This window comes from Mixophyes fleayi, chromosome 4 (genome assembly GCF_038048845.1).
Source record: "Mixophyes fleayi isolate aMixFle1 chromosome 4, aMixFle1.hap1, whole genome shotgun sequence".
Taxonomy (NCBI): Eukaryota; Metazoa; Chordata; class Amphibia; order Anura; family Limnodynastidae; genus Mixophyes; species Mixophyes fleayi.
In genome coordinates, this window is record NC_134405.1 from 50,512,898 (window position 1) to 50,534,629 (window position 21,732).

At 44.1% G+C, this 21,732-nt stretch overlaps 1 protein-coding gene across 1 annotated transcript in view; it reads left to right on the top strand.

Annotated features, from left to right (window-relative positions):
• The window catches only part of RASAL3 (RAS protein activator like 3), a 60,368-nt gene that overhangs the window by 2,719 nt on the left and 35,917 nt on the right, over positions 1–21,732 (top strand). Inside the window, exons 2-3 of the mRNA XM_075206958.1 lie at positions 16,497–16,606; positions 18,878–18,956. Coding sequence (XP_075063059.1) covers positions 16,497–16,606; positions 18,878–18,956 — 189 coding nt within the window. The remainder of the gene's footprint in view (positions 1–16,496; positions 16,607–18,877; positions 18,957–21,732) is intronic.

Consider the following 21,732-nt stretch of genomic DNA (forward strand, 5'->3'; position numbering starts at 1 on the left):
TATATATATATATATATATATATACACACACAAGTTAACCCGTGCATGATACTCATGCATTCTAGTCAAATCAAGCTACTTAAGGTGTTAAAAAGGTTCTTGTCATGCATTTGGGCCATAGCCCAGGCCTCAACCACCAACCACTCCCCACTGTCACCCCCGGCAACCACCAACCACTCCCCACTGTCACCCCCGGCAACCACCAACCACTCCCAACTGTCACTTCTCCTTCAAGAAATATATATATATTTTTTTTAAATCTTTATAAACACTTTTAACAATTAACAAATTAAATTAACAAATTAAAAACATCTTAATATACCAAATTTCAGCCCTTTCTGAATTTTTTTTCCCACACACACTAAGAATTTAGTAGGTCAGTGTATAACTCCGCCCAGCAGGTGGCGCTGCAGCTTGGTTTTATTTTTTCCACACACACACACACACACACAGACAGACTAACACACGCCACTAAGCATTTATATTATTTTATATATATATATATGTATGTATATATATATATATATACATATATATATATATAGTGACAAAGTCACTAGATTAGTGTATGATGGCAGGTATATTTTGCCAAGCCTCCTAACCTATTTGTTTTAAAACCCCAGGAAAATGTTAATGTCTGTGAACTGCTGTATAGGCCTGTTGGATAACTAGAAAAGGGTCCTGGGGTTTATGGATGAAGAGAGAGGACGGACTCCGTCCTTTAGGCCCATTAACTGGGTCTTCCAAGTTACCAGTCATTCTGCTGGTAATAAGGAGTTGCACCTGAGTGGTGCTAGTAAAAGGCTGCAAAGCAGCTTAGTCAGTGTCTCACTGCCTGAGGACAGGGGCTGCGGAGTCTCTGTGAGAGAAAGCATGTTATCTGCCTGTAGGTTACTGTGCTGAAATTTCATTTGTTAGTCAGGAATGACCAGTGTTTAGTTAGAGTCGGACGGCAAGGCTTTTATTATGGGGTTTTCATTTGTTTTCTTACTGAATAAAACTGACTGAGGCCTGTTGCACGAAACCTTTGGACTTGTGTGAAATCTCTCAGCTGCTGTGAACACCATCTACCCCAGGAGATGGTACTGGGCCCCCCCACCCGGTCACAATGTACATATATATATAATATATATATATATATATATATATATATATATATATACGCTGATCAGCCACAACATTAAGACCACCTGCCTAATATTGTGTAGGTCCCCCTCGTGCCGCCAAACAGCTCTGACCCATCGTGGCATGGACTCCACAAGATCTCTGAAGGTGTCCTGTGGTATCTGGCACCAAGACATTGCGAGGTGAGGCCTCCATGGCTCGGACATGGGACGTTTTTACAACACATCCCACAGATGCTCGATCGGATTAAGGCCTGGGGAATTTGGAGGTCAAATCAACACCTTGAACTCTTTGTCATGTTCCTCAAACCATTCCTGAATAATAGGAATACTGTTGCCATGAAGGGGTGTAGTTCGCAACAATGTTTAGGTAGGTGTTACGTTTCAAAGTAACATCCATAATTAAGGCCATGACCTAAGGTTTCCCAGCAGAACATTGCTTAGAGCATCATACTGCCTCCATCGGCTTGTACGTCCACATGATACAAAACGTGATTCATCAGACAAGGTGTCACGGGCACTAGGAGTCTTTACCCAGGGATCACCAGATGGTAGGCTTACCAGAGCAATGTAGATGGTAATAGGGTACTCTGGTAGCTGGGTGATCACGGAACATGAAATGATGGCCGATGAGATGCTCAGGAAAGTCTATGACTAGCAACACTGGTAATAATGAGATAATAATACACAAGGAACTGTATGGACAAGGAAACGTGAAGGTAGTCAGTGGTCTGCGATAACAAGTTGTACCACTGCTATAGTGAGGAGGAATGTCCAACAGAAACAAGGAGGTGATGAGAGTCAGCGGTCTGCGGGTAGCAAGTTGCACCGCTGTCTGAGTGAAGGAATGGAATCCAAGTGGAGGTATCCAGGTAGTCAGTGGTCTGCGGTAGCAAGTTGTACCACTGCTATGTGAGAGAATGATGGAACAGGTGATACCGGAAACAGGGATCAGTGGTCTGACATCAGCAAGTTGTACCACTGAATATATATGTGAGGAGGTGCACAGGGGAAGACTGCAACACAGGATATACACAGGCACCTTATACACGATCCACAGTAATATGCACAATATAGATATATATATATATAAATGACTGAGCAGGTCTGCAATCTAGAAAGTCTCTTGAAGTAGTCCAGCACAATGATAACACAGTCAATGATGGCAATAGACTCAGCGGATAGCAGACTCCAGAGAGAACCAAACACAGTCCAGCAAGATATGCAATACACAGCACAGTCAATGAGAAGTATGCATACCGTGGTTCAGCAGTAGCAGTCAGATGGGATAGTAGCGGTACCTGAGCGGCTAGAGACCAACTGGAATGAAAGTCCCTGGACAGGTGAGGCAGAGGTCTAGCAGGTGCAGCGCACAGGTGAGTAGACCAACAGAGACACGAATCCACAGGAGTCAGCAACACGTGGAACTGGACTCATAGGAGACCCAGGAGAATGGAGATGATCCAGCAGAGGGTAGTAGATGAGATACAAATCCAGTGCTGACAGGAGGGTAGAGACCAGTGGAACACGTGAAGGCGTGGAGAGTGGATCAGCAGGAGATGGACGATAGCGCTGACCACAGCAGCAGGGCTCAGCGGCACACGGAGGTAACCAGTAGCAACCACAGGAACCAACAGCGATGGGAAACAGGAGTGCAGCACAGGGCAGGAGCTGTTGATCACGAAGTGTAGCAGATGGTCATGAAAGCGGCAGTCTCGAGGAAGTCACAGCAAAGATGAGATGAGACTGTAGTGCACGGAGGCAGCGGATAGTAATCAGCTGGCAGTCACGATGTTGAACACAGGCGAGTTGCAAGCAGGAGACAGTAGTGCACGGAGGCAGCGGGTAGTAGCCAGCTGGCGGTCACGATGATGAACACAGGCGAGTTGCAAGCAGGAGACTGTAGTGCACGGAGGCAGCGGATAGGAATCAGCAAACAGACTTGATGAGAAGCAGGTGAGTGAAGTAAAAGCTGGAGTGCACGGAGGCAGCGGATAGCAATGAGCAAACAGTCACATTGATATAAAATAACGTTGAAGTGGTTTAGAAGACTGTAGTGCACGGAGGCAGCGGATAGGAATCAGCAAACAGTCCTGATGATACAGTTGATGGTAGAAGTGGTTTAGAAGACTGTAGTGCACGGAGGCAGCGGATAGGAATCAGCAAACAGTCCTGATGATATAGTTGATGGTAGAAGTGGTATGGAAACCACAGGAATAGGAGTGGTTTGGAAACCACAGGAATCAGCAGCGCTGAATACACGAGGAATACAGGAACACCTTCAGAGACTCATGAGGAATGAGACTCCAAGATCAGGCCACGTGGTGTTGACCACAGGTGCTTAATATAGGGAGGTTGCCTGATCTGCCAATTGAGTTAAAGGGGTATACACTGAAGTGTAGAAAAGGGCTGCGCATGCGCAGACCCTCAGGATGGTGGACGACCACGGTTCCTAAATGTCCGGGAAGAGGCACTCACGGTCCGGTGAGTGACAGTACCCCCCCTTTTAAAGGTGGGCACAGAACGCCTGGAACCGGGCTTGTCCGGATTTTTGGAGTAAAACTTCTTCAAAAGGGCAGGAGCATTAAGATCTTCAGCTTTGATCCAAGAGCGCTCCTCAGGACCAAAGCCCTTCCAATGAACGAGAAAGTGGAGGACTCCTCGCGAAATTTTTGCATCTAGTACCTCGGTAATCTCGAAATCCTCCTCCTGGTGAACTTGAACTGGCTGCGAAGCTGAGGGAGGAGTTGAGAAACGGTTGATGATAAGAGGTTTGAGTAACGACACATGAAAGGCATTGGAAATCCGAAGATTCTTAGGAAGAAGAAGTTTAACACATACTGGATTGATAACTTGAATGATCCTATATGGACCAATAAAACGAGGGGCGAATTTCATAGATGGAACCTTCAAACGAATATTTTTGGTAGATAACCAGACACGATCTCCAATTTTTAGTGGTGGAATAGCCCGCCTCTTCTTATCTGCGAAAGACTTATATTTGTTAGGTGTCTTCTTTAAACAGGTTTTGACCTGAGACCAGATATTTTTAAAGGTCTGACAAGCAGTCTCCACAGCAGGAACTTGGGTGGGAGGGAGGGCAGGAAATTCCGGAAAAGACGGATGGTGACCGTGAACCACCAGCACTTGACTTTTTGAAGATGACTCCTGAGATCCATCTTCAACGTCCAATGACGTCACGAACGCCCGATGAGGAGGAAGGCGTTCAGACTGAACCTTATCACACAGATCCGTAGATGAAGGATCCTGTGGAGGAGGACCTGGTGGAATACCCGAATGCTGTCTTTTGAATGAAACCATTTGAGAGAGACAACGATGATGACATTCAGCTCCCCAAGATGTAACTTGAGAAGTGCGCCAGTCAATCTGGGGAGAATGACATTGAAGCCATGGAAGGCCTAAGACAATCGGACTTGTCGTAACAGGAAGAATTAAAAACGAAATCTCTTCATGGTGTAGCCCACCAATCTGAAGCGTTACTGGAGACGTACTCTGGGTGATGAGACCATTGATGAGACGTGATCCATCCATAGCAGTCACCGTAATCGGTGTTTTCAAAGTAATCACTGGTAGGGACCATTGATTCACTAGGGATTTAGAAATGAAATTTCCTGCTGCTCCAGAATCAATCAATGCCTGTGACTCAAAGGATTTGGTAGCAAAGGAAATCGTAACATCAAAAGCGCAGGCTTTTAATTTCGTAGAAGATGGAGAGGACTCCAGGAACCCTAACCTTATCTCCCCAGTATTGGTTAGAGCCCGGCATTTCCTGGGACAAGAATTGAGCATATGCGTAGAATCGGCACAATAGATACAAAGTCTATTCTTTATTCTTCGGTCCCTCTCCTCTAAAGTTAATTTGGAGCGACCTATCTCTATGGGTATCACCGGAGATGAAGCTGGATGAAATTGAGGATTTGAGAGAAGAGGTGTTTTAACCGAAGTTGTTTTCTCAGGTTCTCTTTCACGAAACCTCAGGTCTACACGATGGCAAAGAGAGATCAAATCTTCTAAAGAGGAGGGTAGTTCTTGTGAAGTCAGTGCGTTTTTAATTTTATCGGAAAGCCCCTGCCAGAAGGCGGCAATTAATGCTTCAGTGTTCCACTGAAGTTCAGAGGCTAAGATCCTAAATTGAATGACGTACTGAGCCACAGTGCGAGATCCTTGGCGAAGTCGGAGAATGCTGGATGCAGCGGAAATAACACGACCTGGTTCATCGAATACACTTCGGAAGGTGGAAATAAATTCGGCACTATCCTGTAACAATGGATCGTTTCTTTCCCACAGAGGGGAAGCCCATGCGAGAGCTTGTCCAGAAAACAATGAAATAAGATAGGCCACTCTGGAACGATGGGTAGAAAAATTTTGAGGTTGGAGCTCAAAATGAACTGAGCATTGAGTAAGAAAACCCCTACAAGTTTTGGGGTCTCCATCGTATTTTGACGGAGTAGGCAGGTGAAGCGTGGAAGCCGTAAACACCTGGGATGGCACTGGGGAAACGGAGGAAGGCACAGGAGCATCAACAGTAGTTGTGGCATCTTGCACGGACGTTCTTTGGGAAGCTAACGCCTGGTAACACCGCAGTAAATGCCGTTGGCGAACTTCCTGTTGCTCAATACGGGTAACCAGATGCCGCAGCATCTCTTTGGCTGTAGGTTCCGTATCTGGGTCTGTCATTGCCTGATCTTACTGTCACGGGCACTAGGAGTCTTTACCCAGGGATCACCAGATGGTAGGCTTACCAGAGCAATGTAGATGGTAATAGGGTACTCTGGTAGCTGGGTGATCACGGAACATGAAATGATGGCCGATGAGATGCTCAGGAAAGTCTATGACTAGCAACACTGGTAATAATGAGATAATAATACACAAGGAACTGTATGGACAAGGAAACGTGAAGGTAGTCAGTGGTCTGCGATAGCAAGTTGTACCACTGCTATAGTGAGGAGGAATGTCCAACAGAAACAAGGAGGTGATGAGAGTCAGCGGTCTGCGGGTAGCAAGTTGCACCGCTGTCTGAGTGAAGGAATGGAATCCAAGTGGAGGTATCCAGGTAGTCAGTGGTCTGCGGTAGCAAGTTGTACCACTGCTATGTGAGAGAATGATGGAACAGGTGATACCGGAAACAGGGATCAGTGGTCTGACATCAGCAAGTTGTACCACTGAATATATATGTGAGGAGGTGCACAGGGGAAGACTGCAACACAGGATATACACAGGCACCTTATACACGATCCACAGTAATATGCACAATATAGATATATATATATATAAATGACTGAGCAGGTCTGCAATCTAGAAAGTCTCTTGAAGTAGTCCAGCACAATGATAACACAGTCAATGATGGCAATAGACTCAGCGGATAGCAGACTCCAGAGAGAACCAAACACAGTCCAGCAAGATATGCAATACACAGCACAGTCAATGAGAAGTATGCATACCGTGGTTCAGCAGTAGCAGTCAGATGGGATAGTAGCGGTACCTGAGCGGCTAGAGACCAACTGGAATGAAAGTCCCTGGACAGGTGAGGCAGAGGTCTAGCAGGTGCAGCGCACAGGTGAGTAGACCAACAGAGACACGAATCCACAGGAGTCAGCAACACGTGGAACTGGACTCATAGGAGACCCAGGAGAATGGAGATGATCCAGCAGAGGGTAGTAGATGAGATACAAATCCAGTGCTGACAGGAGGGTAGAGACCAGTGGAACACGTGAAGGCGTGGAGAGTGGATCAGCAGGAGATGGACGATAGCGCTGACCACAGCAGCAGGGCTCAGCGGCACACGGAGGTAACCAGTAGCAACCACAGGAACCAACAGCGATGGGAAACAGGAGTGCAGCACAGGGCAGGAGCTGTTGATCACGAAGTGTAGCAGATGGTCATGAAAGCGGCAGTCTCGAGGAAGTCACAGCAAAGATGAGATGAGACTGTAGTGCACGGAGGCAGCGGATAGTAATCAGCTGGCAGTCACGATGTTGAACACAGGCGAGTTGCAAGCAGGAGACAGTAGTGCACGGAGGCAGCGGGTAGTAGCCAGCTGGCGGTCACGATGATGAACACAGGCGAGTTGCAAGCAGGAGACTGTAGTGCACGGAGGCAGCGGATAGGAATCAGCAAACAGACTTGATGAGAAGCAGGTGAGTGAAGTAAAAGCTGGAGTGCACGGAGGCAGCGGATAGCAATGAGCAAACAGTCACATTGATATAAAATAACGTTGAAGTGGTTTAGAAGACTGTAGTGCACGGAGGCAGCGGATAGGAATCAGCAAACAGTCCTGATGATACAGTTGATGGTAGAAGTGGTTTAGAAGACTGTAGTGCACGGAGGCAGCGGATAGGAATCAGCAAACAGTCCTGATGATATAGTTGATGGTAGAAGTGGTATGGAAACCACAGGAATAGGAGTGGTTTGGAAACCACAGGAATCAGCAGCGCTGAATACACGAGGAATACAGGAACACCTTCAGAGACTCATGAGGAATGAGACTCCAAGATCAGGCCACGTGGTGTTGACCACAGGTGCTTAATATAGGGAGGTTGCCTGATCTGCCAATTGAGTTAAAGGGGTATACACTGAAGTGTAGAAAAGGGCTGCGCATGCGCAGACCCTCAGGATGGTGGACGACCACGGTTCCTAAATGTCCGGGAAGAGGCACTCACGGTCCGGTGAGTGACACAAGGCCACCTTCTTCCATTGCTCCATGATCCAGTTCTGTCGCTCACGTGCTCTTTGTAGGCTCTTTAGGTGGTGGAGAGGGGTCAAAATTGCCATTCTGACTGGTCTGCAGCTACACAGTCCCATACGCAGCAAGCTGCAATGCACTTTGTTCTCTGACACCTTTCTATCATAGCCAGCATTAACTTGTTCAGCAATTTGCGCTACAGTAGCTCTCCTGTGGGAATAGACTAGACATGCTAGCCTTTGCACCCCACATGCATCAGTGAGCTTTGGGCCCCCATGACCCTGTCGGTGATAAACCAGTTGTCCTTCCTTGGATCACTTTTGGTAGGTACTAACCACTGCATACCAGGCACAACCCACAAGATCTGCCATTTTGGAGATGCTCTGACCCAGACATCTAGCCATCACAATTTGGCCCTTCCAACACATCAACTTCAAGAACTGACTGGTCACTTGCTGACTAATATATTCCACCCCTTGACAGATCCCATTGTAACAAGATAATCAATGTTATTCACTTCAATGGTCAGTGGTTTTAATGTTGTAGCTGATCGCTGTGTGTGTGTGTGTGTGTGTGTATATATATATATATATATATATATATATATATATATATACACACACACACACATACATATGCATACATACATATGCACACATATATTGTCACGGCAATAAGGTTTCTGGTATCCGTCTCAGGCCCCTTGGGACTAGCTGTGGCAGGGATGTAGTGGAAACTGGGAGGCCGGATGAGTGTCTTGCTAATATTAATAGGGGTACCTCTATTCCTGTATACCAGACGTTAGGAGGAGGAATGCTGGACTGGACTCCGTACTGGAATAAACCATTGGAATCTGGACCTGATGGACTTAAACCTGGACATGGGAACAGGGAGGACCTGAACCCACGCCCTGAGACTCAATTCCACCAAAAATTCAGATACTCAGAGGAATATAATACCACAACTGGCACTGGGAAGACTCAGAACACAGGCAGAGACTATACAGGGGGTGGCAACCTCCTGAACAGAATAAGCCTGGAGCTGACCCTTGACAACTCGGAACCTGAAACTGGAAGTCAGTACCCCGAGAAACAGAGATGGCTCCAGAACGTGGATGACTCAGAACAACTACCTACTACCCCAGATAGCCAGTAGGAGAGGCAGGAATAGATTGATGAGAGGTGGATCCACACAGAAAGTAACAGCTGGAAACTGTACACGAGCAGATAGAATGAATGTGAGTCCACACGAGGAATAAATAGCCAAATTAATTAATTCTTTATTTCAGCAAGCAGAGTAAAGCTGAATTCACACAAAGGGTTAATGGTTTAATGTTTGTATCACAGCAAGCAGAGTGAAGCTGAATTTTCACAAATGGTTTGAAGTCCATATAACACCATCAAATGAAGCTGAATTCACACAAAGAGTTAATGGTTTAAAGTTCATACAACAGCAAACAGAATGAGGCTGAATTCACTCAGAGGGTAAATGGTTGAAATCTGTATACAGCAGGCAGAATGAAGCAGCAAACAGAATGAAGCAGAATTGACACAAAGGGTTTATAGTTGAGATCTATATACAGCAGACAGGATGAAGCAGCAAACAAACAGTAACTGTGATGATCTGGAACCAGGAACTAGGAAAGTGTTGCACTGGCAATTGGCTGAGTGTAGGAGGAGACTGTTATAGTCTGCAGAGGAAGCTAATTGGTGGATGAGATCAGGTGTTCAGACTCGGCAGGATGTTTAGCAAATGTCTCACCGAAGATGGCAGCCTCCAGTATTGCAGACAGAAGTCACGCTTCTCCCAGGACAGAATGCTGTCTTCGACCAAAAGGGAGATGTGCGGTGATATGGTACCGCCGAATGGTGTAAATAGGACTAAGACCTCGACTTGTGACACACACACACACATATATATATATATATATATATATATATATATAAATTTTCAAGTTATTAAGTTAACAATGAGTTGGATGTAACTATCAACATTTTAAAAATAATTATCAGCTTAGAAGCTCTTCCAACACACCCATGAGGTGGCTGCCCAGTGTAGTTTTTGCTTTTATATGAAATGTTATCCAAAGCCATCCAGTGGAAGCCCCAGAACAGGCTCCCCAGATTAAAGTTTTGGCCAGCATACACCAGCAGGAGGTCTGACCTGGACCACAACAAGTTTTCATCCACATCCCACCAGTGCAAGGCTCAGAACTGGTTCCCGGGTCAAAGTTCTGCCCAGCGCACACCAATGGGAGGTCCGACTGGGACCCTAACCCCCTTAAAACCTGCCCAGGATCCAACTGGACTACCTGGCATTGGTTTTATCCAACTTGGTGCAGTGGTGTCCGAATGTATAAATGGCAGACAAACAAACCAAATCTATCCAGTGGAAGACCCAGAACAGGCTCCCCAGGTCAAAGTTCTGGCTCGCGTACACCAATGGGATGTCTGACCGGGACCTTAATCCCCTAAAATGTCTTCTGGGATCAAATGTTACCAGTCTGTGAAGCTTTCGTCCAAATCCATCCAGTGGAAGGCTCAGAACAGGTTACCCGGGTCAAAGTTTTGTCGAGCGTACACCAACGGGAGGTCCGACCGGGACCCTAAGCCCCTTAAAACCTGGGCAGGAACTAACTGGACCACCTGGCATTGGTTTCATCTCGATCGGTGCAGTGGAGTCTGAATGCATATCCGGACAGACATACAAACCAAATCCATCTAGTTGAAGGCCCAGAACAGCCTCCCCATGTCAAAATTCTGGCCTGTGTACACCAACAAGAGGTCCGACCGGGACATAATCTCCTAATATGTCTTCTGGGATCAAATATTACCTGTCTGTGAAGTTTTCGTCCAAATCCATCCATTGGAAGGCTCAGAATAGGCTCCGCGGGTCAAATTTCTGGCCAGTGTACACCAACGAAGGTCTGACCTGGTCCCTGGACCAACTGGACCACCTTGCATTGGTTTCATCCAATTTGGTGCAGCGGTGTAGAAGATATTCACCCACAAACAAACAAACAAACATATATATATGTATATATATATATATATATATATATATATATATATATATATACATAGAATCCAAAGTGCAGATGGAGGTGCACGCTTTAAGCACCAAGCACATATTCATACATGATTAAGGACAAATATATGTTTAACTCTGCAGTAATATAAGCTCTGTATTATAACTTCTAGAATAAACATAAGTTCACATTAGTGCACATTTTGTTCAAACTGTGGATGCTCACCTATCGAGCCATATGAGCATTAATGAGATCGGGTGCAGACGTTGGGCAATAAGGCTTGGCTTGCAGTCAGCATTCCAATTCACCTCAAAGGAGTTTGATGGGATTGAGGTCAGGGCTCTGTGCAGGCCAGCCAAGTCCTTCCACACCAGTCACGGGAGACCCTTTTTTGATGGACCTCGCCTTACGATGTAATTGTCATACTGAAACAGGGGTCCAGGTCAAACCATTAAAAACAACCCCAAACAATTAATCCTTTCCCACCAAACGTTACAGTTGACAGTATGCATTCGGGTAGGAATCATTCACCTGGCATCCGCCAAACCGAGATTTGTCTGTCAGAATGCCAGACGGTGAAGCGTGATTCCTCAATCCAGAGAGCGCGTTTCCAGTACTCCAGAGTTCAATGGTGTTAAGCTTTACACCACTCCATTCGACCTTTGGCACTGCACATGGTGATCTGAGGCTTATGTGCAGCTGTCACGGAAACCCAATACATGAAGCTCACGATGAACAGTTCTTGTGCTGACTTTAGTTCCGGAAGGCAGTATGGAACTCAGTATGAGTGTTGCAACCGGGGACAAGCGAATTTTGACACCAAGTCAAGGTGGCAATGTTAGACTGGGGCCTATTTGGACTTTCCACATATTCAGGTTTGCAAAGAGTGGGGCTGATGCAGAGTGCGAAGTACGCCAGTTTGCATAGTGTATCTTGCGTGCAATCACTCTAAGCAGACTTGCGTGATTCAAACTTATGTCATCTGCATCTGGAGAGGTGGAGCAGGGGAGGGAATGGGTGTTCTAACGGTGGCTGAGTGGCGACCTGAAGAAACACGCATACACACCTGATAGGAGATGTATCTTTTGTACCTGCTACAGGGCAGGTGCAAAAACTTTTTGATCATTATGACTTATTTGCTACTGATGTTGAGGTTGATGCTCGGTGCTGAGAATACCACTCAACAAAAATAACTTACACTGCCTATAAATGTATATATGTACATATGAATGTAAAATACACTGTTCAGTGTTAGCCTGACTTTTTAATGCAGCTTTCTTATAAAGAAGCATGTCATTGTAATTTCCATTAATAACAAACAGCAAAATATATACTCCACAGTCACAAGCTCAATGCATAACAACGCATACATAATAAGGGTCATTTACAAAGCAGCACACTGTTTTATGATGTAATATGTCTATAAATATAGCTTTGGGTTAGAGCTTGAAGATACGTTGACTTGACACCAACATTTGCATTATCAAATAGGTGTGGCAAAGCATATGATTCTAATTGCATCATTATACCCCTGAACACTCAGTGTGATGGGTGTGGCTTGATTTGCATCATCACACCCCTACCCGCTCAGTGTGATGGGTGTGGCTTGATTTGCATCATCACACCCCTACCCGCTCAGTGTGATGGGTGTGGCTTTATTTACATCATCATGATATTTCACTGCACTATTTCCTTTAAGTACATTAATACCATAAGTTATTTATAAGTGATCCAGTCACACCAATGTCTTACTATCAAAATTTATTTCGGACATAAACGAGGCAGAATTTTAGTAGGAAAAGCTAAAGTTTTAATCAAGAGGGTGATGTAAAAGGGATAATACGCAGAAATTCAAATTTATGTTTTTACTTTTGTCCGCATAAGCATTGCCATTTGAGACAGGAAAACTGGAAACAGTGACACAACATAGGCTGTTCCCGAAAACAGAAGGTGGGTGTACACTTATGCATGGGCAAGGTGGTTATTTAGGTGCATGTATATAAAAGTAAATGTGTTGCCCATCTACATATTATGTTGTTTAAAATGATGATTCCTATTTCAGTTATTTTCCTTCAATCTTGTTCTGACATTCTTGCAGATGCTCCTTTGTGTAATGTGCATCCTGCATTTCTGTTTACTAGACAACTGCAAACTGGTCACTGAGAACTAAGTAGCTTCAGGCTTCTCCACTGTCAAACACTTTTCTACCTATTCCAATATAGAACAGTTTCTGAGGCTGTCAGCTGTATGTCAAACATGCCGAATATAGGATATCGCTGGACATTGAGGGCCCAGCGATGTTGGATTGTCCCTATCTCCAAGGCACATGCTCTCCCCTGAGGCTTGCACTCTTCTCTCAAAAGAGAGGAAATCTATTATGAGCATGAGCATACTCGAAAGAGAAACCTGTTTTGCTCTATTAAAAGCAGAGTAGGGTCCTCAGAGATGAGAATGAAGTTATTTGAACCTAACCTATATTTACTGTGGGGCCTGTAATGCACAGTTCTGCCTGTGACTGCTAGGCTTCCAAGGGACTTAGGGCACATGCCTGCACTGAAATTCAACCCCGTAAACTCCAGGCAAGCATTAGTCATTCAAGTGCTCAATGTGCCACAGTTGCAGTAGTAGTAATGCGCTCAGTGGCATGTCCAATAGTAGTAACTGGCTCAGTAGCATGCCCAGTAGTAGTAATAGTCTCAGTGGCATGCCCAATAACAGTAACTGGCTCAGTGGCATGCCCAGTAGTAGTAATTGGCTCAGTGGCATGCCTAATAGTAGTAACTGGCTCAGTAGCATGCGCAGTAGTATTAACGGGCTCAGTGGCATACCCAGTAGTATTAACTGGCTCAGTGGCATGCCCAGTAGCAGTCAACGTCCAGTAACATGCCCAGTAGAAGTAACTGGCTCAGTGGCATGCCCAGTAGTAGTAACTGGCTCAGTGGCATGCCCAGCAGTAGTAATGGGCTCAGTGGCATGCCCAGTAGTAGTAATGGGCTCGGTGGCATGCCCAATAGTAGTAACTGGCTCAGTAGCATGCCCAGTAGTAGTAATGGGCTCAGTGGCATGCCCAATAGTAGTAACTGGCTCAGTGGCATGCCCAGTAGTAGTAATGGGCTCAGTGGCATGCCTAATAGTAGTAACTGGCTCAGTAGCATGCCCATTAGTAGAAATGGGCTCAGTGGCATGCCCAATAGTAGTAACTAGCTCAGTGGCATGCCCAGTAGTAGTAATGGGCTCAGTGGCATGCCTAATAGTATTAACTGGCTCAGTAGCATGCCCAGTAGTAGTAACTGGCTCAGTGGCATGCCTAGTAGTAGTAACTGGCTCAGTAGCATGCCCAGTAGTAGTAACTGGCTCAGTGGCATGTCCAGTAGTAGTAACTGGCTCAGTGGCATGCCCAGTAGTAGTAACAGGCTGAGTAGCATGCCCAGTAGTAGTAACGGCCTCTGTAGCATGCCCAGTAGTAGTAACGGCCTCTGTAGCATGCCCAGTAGTAGTAACGGCCTCTGTAGCATGCCCAGCAGCAGTAACAGGCTTTAACAGGTTCAGTTACATGCCCAGTAAGAGTCATATGCCCAGTAGCATGCCCAGCAGTAGTAACAGGCTGCGTAGCATGCCCAGTAGTAGTCACAGCCTCTGTAGCATGCCCAGCAGCAGTAACAGGCTCAGTAGCATGCCCAGTAGTAGTAGTAGTAGTATTAATATGTTCAGTAACATGGCCATAAATAAAAAATCTCTTCCACACGTTTGGCGAACTCTCAAATTCTAAAATGAACTACTCAAAATCTGTGGCACTTAACATTTCTGTGCCTGCGGCAGTAGTTGAAGGCCTGAAGCCATCTTTCCCATTTACCTGGCATCTCACACGATTTAAATACTTGGGGGTGATTATTAACAAAGACACCTCGAAGATATTTGAAGAAAATTTTGTGCCCATCACCAATACAGTTTGTAATGATCTGAGGAATTGGCTCCCGAAAGGCTTTTCCCTAATAGGTAGAGTTAACGTGGTAAAAATGAATCTGCTGCCTCGGATTCTTTACCTACTTCATAAACTCCCTATACACCTTCCAGCCTCATGGTTTAAGACATTACATAAAGCAGTTCAGGATTTTGTGTGGAAAGGTAGGCGACCCCGCTTTAGACACAACATATTATATATGCGTAAACATAATGGGGGTCTACAACTTCCTGACTTCACTTTGTATTATGACGCCGTTATGTTAAATAGAGTGTTGGACTGGACGAGACAGGGACCTGACAAACAATGGGTCTGGATTGAGAGCTACAATATGGGCATGTCACTTCAATTCACACCCTGGTTGTCGTCTATTCCTAAAATTGTACATCCGACTGTTACCCGAACTCTGGCTAGATGGTCAAAACTACGCTCAGTCCCACATATTACCTCTAGATACTCACCTCTGACTCCGACTTTTGACACCCAGATTTCCCCCCAGGCCTTACTAGACGGACTTTCAGATATTGGATTGGGGCAGGTCTCCATCGTGTTGGCCAGTTGGTGGGTGTCTCTGGGGCTTTACCTTTCATTGATCTCCAGTCCAAATAGGAACTCCCAAGTGCGGAGATATAGAGACATATACATCTCCGACATTTTCTAGGCAACCCGGAGATCCGGGAGTCCGCGGGACGGCCGCTTACTCAGTTTGAAACACTATGTACCACTTTATCATATCCAAGACATACATTATCATTAATTTATAATATCCTTATTGAACATTCCTTCAGTAAAAGACCCACCTTCATACGGGATTGGGAACGTGAATTGGAGTGTTCAATAACCGAACAAGATTGGAAAGACATTTTTTTACGCACACAGGCTAGTTCGATTAGCATATAAATAATTGAAACTCAGTACAAGATTACGACGAGATGCTACCGATGCCCTAGCCTGCTTGCTAAGATGTTTCCGGGGCTGTCAAATATGTGCTGGTGATGCCAGAGGGCGCCGGGTACCCCATTACATATATGGTGGGAGTGCACAGCGCTTGGACCCTTCTGGGATGCCATTCTCCTTCTAGCTAAAGCTATAGTTGGTGTGGAGCTACCTAATTGCCCTAAATATTGGCTACTGAATGACAATAAAATGACCATCCCCCAATATAAAAAATCAACAGTTAAAAATCTCTGCAATGCGCAAAGGCCGTGATCCTGGTCCACTGGAGATCGCCAAATGCCCCTACCATTAAAGAATGGTTTACTCATCAATGGATAAATATAGAGAATACTATTTTGTGGAATAACTGACCCCTCTTATATATTCCCTCTAGACCTAGACCTACCTTTCCTTCCCCCTTGTACCCATCTTTCTTCTCTCCCCCATCCTCCCAATTCTCATTACTAAATAACATATTACAGGCTTGTTGTTTTTACTGGCATTCAGTGTCATCCGTAAGCTAGTGTCTATTGCAAGACATGTATGTTTGTATAAGATGTTATACTACCAATAAAAAAGAGATTTACAAAAAAAAAAAAAAAAACAACCTCTGCTTGAGACCTGGGGCCTAAGCCTAGTTTGTTCCGCTGACTTCATAAACACGTCAATTGTCCAATAAGTTTATATTGTAATGACTATATATCTTTATTGGTTTGATGTAAACCTGTAAGTTTATACTTTCAGAGACACCCCTTATATTTACTTGCAACACAACGCCTAAAGTTCCTGTCTGGGATGTATCAAACTTCTCCCTTGTAGATGGTTGTCTTCTGCTGACCAAAGGAGAAGAGCAGGTAATGACTATGTCTGATATGTATGCTGCTTACTCAACAAACAACACACACTGTACAAATGGAGGGAGAGCTTGGAGTTGTGTTTCACATAAATTAATCAGTATTACTTCCTAACAAACACAAAGAAAAAGCTATGTAGCTCTTTGATTTTCCATGATGTCGAGCAGATTTACGTGGCGGTGGCTGTGTGCATAGTGCATATGGTATTTCAATGTAAACAGCAAAGTGCTTTCAACCCCAGATAACCATTAGATTTGCTGTACTAAAGAGTGTGTGTAAGAAAATAAAACAGATAGGTAAAAAGTTTAAATGAAAGAAATCCTTTAGGGTAAATAAATTAGATACCTAAGTGGACTAATCCGTAAACAAAGATTTGTAGAAACATGGGACCTAAATTACTTATTGCAAAATAGGCATATAAAGATAGTGGCGATTGCTGATAAGCAGCATTTTGCACTAAGGAATACGAGGGAGGAGATGGACGGAGTCTAGATCCTTGCCAAGTAAAGAGTAGGCTCAATGGTGCACTTAGCTTTGATAAAAGAAATGGCATTTCATGGGTGAAGACTATTAAAATACGATAAACAGGTAAAGATGATCCTTATTTTGGGATGTTCCCAGCATTGTGAAAGGGCGCACAGAAATGTTGCCCCTGCTCAGATGGCAGGCATTAAGGGGGTAAATGTATTAACCCGTGGTTTCATCAAATTGACGCTTTTCGGCGATTTTGTCGGCCAATTTTAAAGCGCCAAATTTATTAAAGGCAAAACTTGTCCGATTTTGAATTTAATAGGATAGCCATTTTAATTTTGGCCATCAATATTGCCAAAAATCAGCAATTTGACCAACTTGCAGGTTAATACATTTACACCCAGGTCTTGGCCTTAACTTTTAATCTGGTACATTTTGCAGCTTTCAGTTAGACTTATGCCGACTGGAGAGTAGGTTTGCACCTGGAAGTGTGCACACTGGTGCAAAACCAATGTCACACTACTGGTATCACAGATGGAAGTCCAATACCGAAATTATTTCATAAACCATATATAAAGTATCTAAGAATAAAGTCCATAATCACAAGTCAGAGATAGTTCCTGTGAAAGTATCAAACAAGTGAAATCATGAACACAAAAATGTGGGCAAGGTTCAGTGAAAGCATCAGTAATGAAGTGTCTTTTATAAGCCCAACAGGAAATGAGATCCAGAATCTCATAAAAGAGTCTTGGCCATCTTGGATAAGGGCTATACTAAGGGCAAGATCAGAACAACGTGATTTGTAGTGCTCATCCAGTGTGCTTCCTAAAAAAGAGCCCCAGGCTGTAAGGCTCTACTAGTGAATATATGTAACAAAATTCAGGAGGCAGGGTTATATGGAAAAATTCCCTTAGGGTCTAAATAAATAAAATATCTAGTCCCCAATAGGTAGACTTTAACAAGGCTCAGTAATAACCCGACACATAGGGCCTGATTCGTGTTTGGACGTAAGTATTTTTGCGGGCCGTATCTTGCATGAAATAGCTTTGGATGAACAAAGGCAATGTACAGTAAGGTCATGCTGAGGGCGTGGCAGCGCATGAGCGGTCAATTCAAGTTCTGGGTTTCTCTTAAGTACGTAAGGAAGACAGACTATTGAAGGGCATTGTATATACAGTACACATTAGGAATATCCTGATTTATGTATTTACTTAAAAAAAAGAAAAAATATTTTTATTAATTAATTTTTATTAATGAGTATTGTATTAAGAGTTACTCATTTTTTTAAAAAATATTATTATGCGTCCTAACTTTATATTGCACTTATGCATGTCTGTATCCTTCACCCTGTTCTGTCTGTCTACATAGGGCCAGTAACATTTAGGCTGAGCGTACTTATACCTATATTGACATCCTCTTTCATTTTAATTCGGTCGGAACTACGCTAAAGTTCTATGCTCTTTTTTTTAGCCCAAGTTGCGCGCAGGTTGCATCCACAGATTAACCAGGTCCATAATGTAGAGCCATCGGTTGTATGGTAAAATAAGCATTTACACACTGCTGCATTCCCTGGTAGCAATTTCCATTTTACCATAAAGATATATTAAATGATAGGTTATTAGAGATCCACTGATTTGAGCTATGTTGTGTGGACTACAAACTTATCATATCAAGAGAGTCAGAAGCACTCTGCCTTTACAGGATACAAGTGATATAAAAGATCTGTCACTGGACACTGATATCATGGTGTACTGAATCACAAAATGCGTGAGGTTGAACAATTCTCTCTCCTACCCTCAGGATGCATTTCGCACACGGAGTCGGGCAGGGAGCTGTGTGTCTAACACTGAAGGGGCCCTGATAGACAAGGTGGAGGCAGGTAAGACATAAGAATATAGCGTAAGATATACTGCAGTTCTTTTGTAAATGGCACATTAAAGCTTTGCAGCTAGTGAAAAGTAGATGTATTTTGCAGAGTTGTAGGATTTCTAAGCGATGACCTATGGCTAAAAAGCAGGAGTGGAAGGGTTAATGCAGCTAAGTAGTTTAAACTCACTATTTCCTTCCTGCCGGAAGTGGCTGATTTGAAAATCTGTTTGTCAGCGCTATTAATGTTGACTGGTTACCAATACCTTCATCTGCTCTTCAGTAAACCAAATATAGTCTACACACACCTTACTCTTAGTTCAAATAATCAAAATATAATTTTCAGGGATACAGCTGGGTGGGTTTAACTAAAACCATCTCATGTGATCACTGAATATGATCAGCCTACAATTCCATTGTATATCATATTCCCCTTCAATAAACATTACATGGGAACAGACACAAAGTATTGTATTAAGAATGAGAGAAATAAAACTGTGCATTTACCCATATATAATAAGAACACATACTGTAACTTAAATCCAACATAAAGGATAAAAGAAGTATATATAATAAAACTACATACTGAAACTAGGATAACTCCTTTTATAAATTTTTCTTTAAAATCTCTCCCTGCAACAATTAGCAAAACCTGGTAAAGGGACAGCGCAGTCAAGCAGTTACTAACCCCTGTCCCAGCACAGCTCACACTGTGCTTAGGGTAGCTGCATTTTTATTTTTGAAATTCTACAGTTTGTGCTGACTGTTAGGACATTCCACAGCTCGCTGAATCAGCATTGACTCCAGAACCAGCGCAAGTTCCGCTCATTTTCAAAATTGTCCCGGTACAGTTCCTGGCGACCACCAGAGATAGTCCCGCTCATTTTCAAAATTCTCCAGCGACAAACAGCCAAGTTACGCTCATAAACTTACCAGAGCATAGACCGAGAGGGGCTGCAGCAGAGAGGAACAACAGAACAAGAGGAGTAGTACTGTGCTTATAATCATGCATATAGTGGATATAAAAAGTCTACACACCTTTGCAGGTGTTTCTGATGTAAGCTTAAAATCAATCTGAATCATGTCAGACCATTTCCACCTTTAATATGACCTTGCAACCAACAATATTCAAGTGAAAATTAAAGACAATTTTTAGGAAAAAGAAGTGAAAACACAAACCTACAATACCCTGATGACATAAATGTGCACCCCCCCTTCATGATCGAGCTGTAGCTGTGTTTAGAGTTAACCAATCGCATTCACCTAGCATACACCTTCCAGTAGTGAAAGTGATTGTGAAGCATAGTGGTGGTGGATCTGCCTTTCCCCAGCTGGGACAGGGGCTCAGGGGCTCTAGGCGTAATGAATGGCTCCAAGATATTTTGGGACAACATCTGCTGGCCTTTGTCAGGACACTACAGATGAAGAGGAATTTCGCCTTCCAAAATGATAATGAGCCAAGTACATATCAGGTCAACCAAGGAATGACATCACAAGAGAAGATCAAAGTCTTGGGTTGGCCCAGTCAGAGCACAGACCTCAAACCCATTGAAAACGTCACTCGTACCTATTTGCCCAGTGTACCTGCTGTCAACTGGGTCGATAATTTACTGATCTTTGTTAATGTACTGCCCTGTATGCCAGGTCCTGTTTAGTCATATGCACTGTGCACTTGTCTGCGCTGCAGACACTTTGTGGCGCCTTATAAAAAAAGATAATAATAATAATAAAATAACCTGTGGAGTGACCTAAAGAGGGCTGCGCACAGGAGATCTCCTCGCAATATATTGGACCCTGAACATTTTCTGCAGGGAAGAGCAGGTTAGAATTGCAAAGTTCAGATGTGTACAGGGCCGGATTAAGGGAATGGAGGCCCCTGGGCTAAGGGGGCCTCCATTCCCCCATGAGGCCCCCAATGTGAGCCGCCGCGATGCCCCCATCCCCCGTGAGGCCCCCCAAGCACTTACCAGTCTCTTCAGTCCTCTTTCCACAGCGCGCTGTAAGCTCCTTACTGAGGAGATCTCGCGAGAGTGAGACTCATAGTCCTACTCTCGCGAGATCTCCTCAGTAAGCAGATTACTGAGCGCCGGGGATGGATGACAGCAGTGAAAGTCCTCAGCAACATTAATCGGGCCTGGGGCGCTCCCACCCCCGGACCGATCAATAATGCTGCTGTGGACTTTGAAAGGCCCCCTGGATGCCCAAGGCCCCTGGGCTGTAGCCAAATTAGACCTTGGGTTAATTCGGCCCTGGGTGTGTGAAGTTGAAAGACTTATTAAAAAAAAAAGTCACTGCTATAATAAAAGCAAAATGTTCTTCCACAAAGTATTAAATTAGGGACATGCACACTTATGCAGCCAAGGATTTGTACATTTTTTATTTTCATCTCTTTTTCCTAAAATTGTCTATTTGTCTTTCACTTGATTTTGTTGGTTGCAAGGTCACATTAAAGGTGGAGAAATGTCTGACATGATTTATCTTGATTTCAGGCTTTACATAACAAACACCTCCAATTCCGATAAGGGTGTGTAGACTTCTCATATCTACTCTACACATAGCATACAGAACAAGAGAACTGGCATTTTAAGAAACTGGGGCACTTAGTACCTGATGGGTCATGTTATTATTAAGCATTATTACCCCATGGAATAATATGTCATCGCTCTCCAAATGGCCACTCCTGCTCCATGGCCCGTTATTTAGTGTTGACATAATGTTCAGTCTAATTTCTCCTGTGAACATATTTTGTGTACTTATAGACCTCCACTTGAAACCCCCACTGTTGTGTT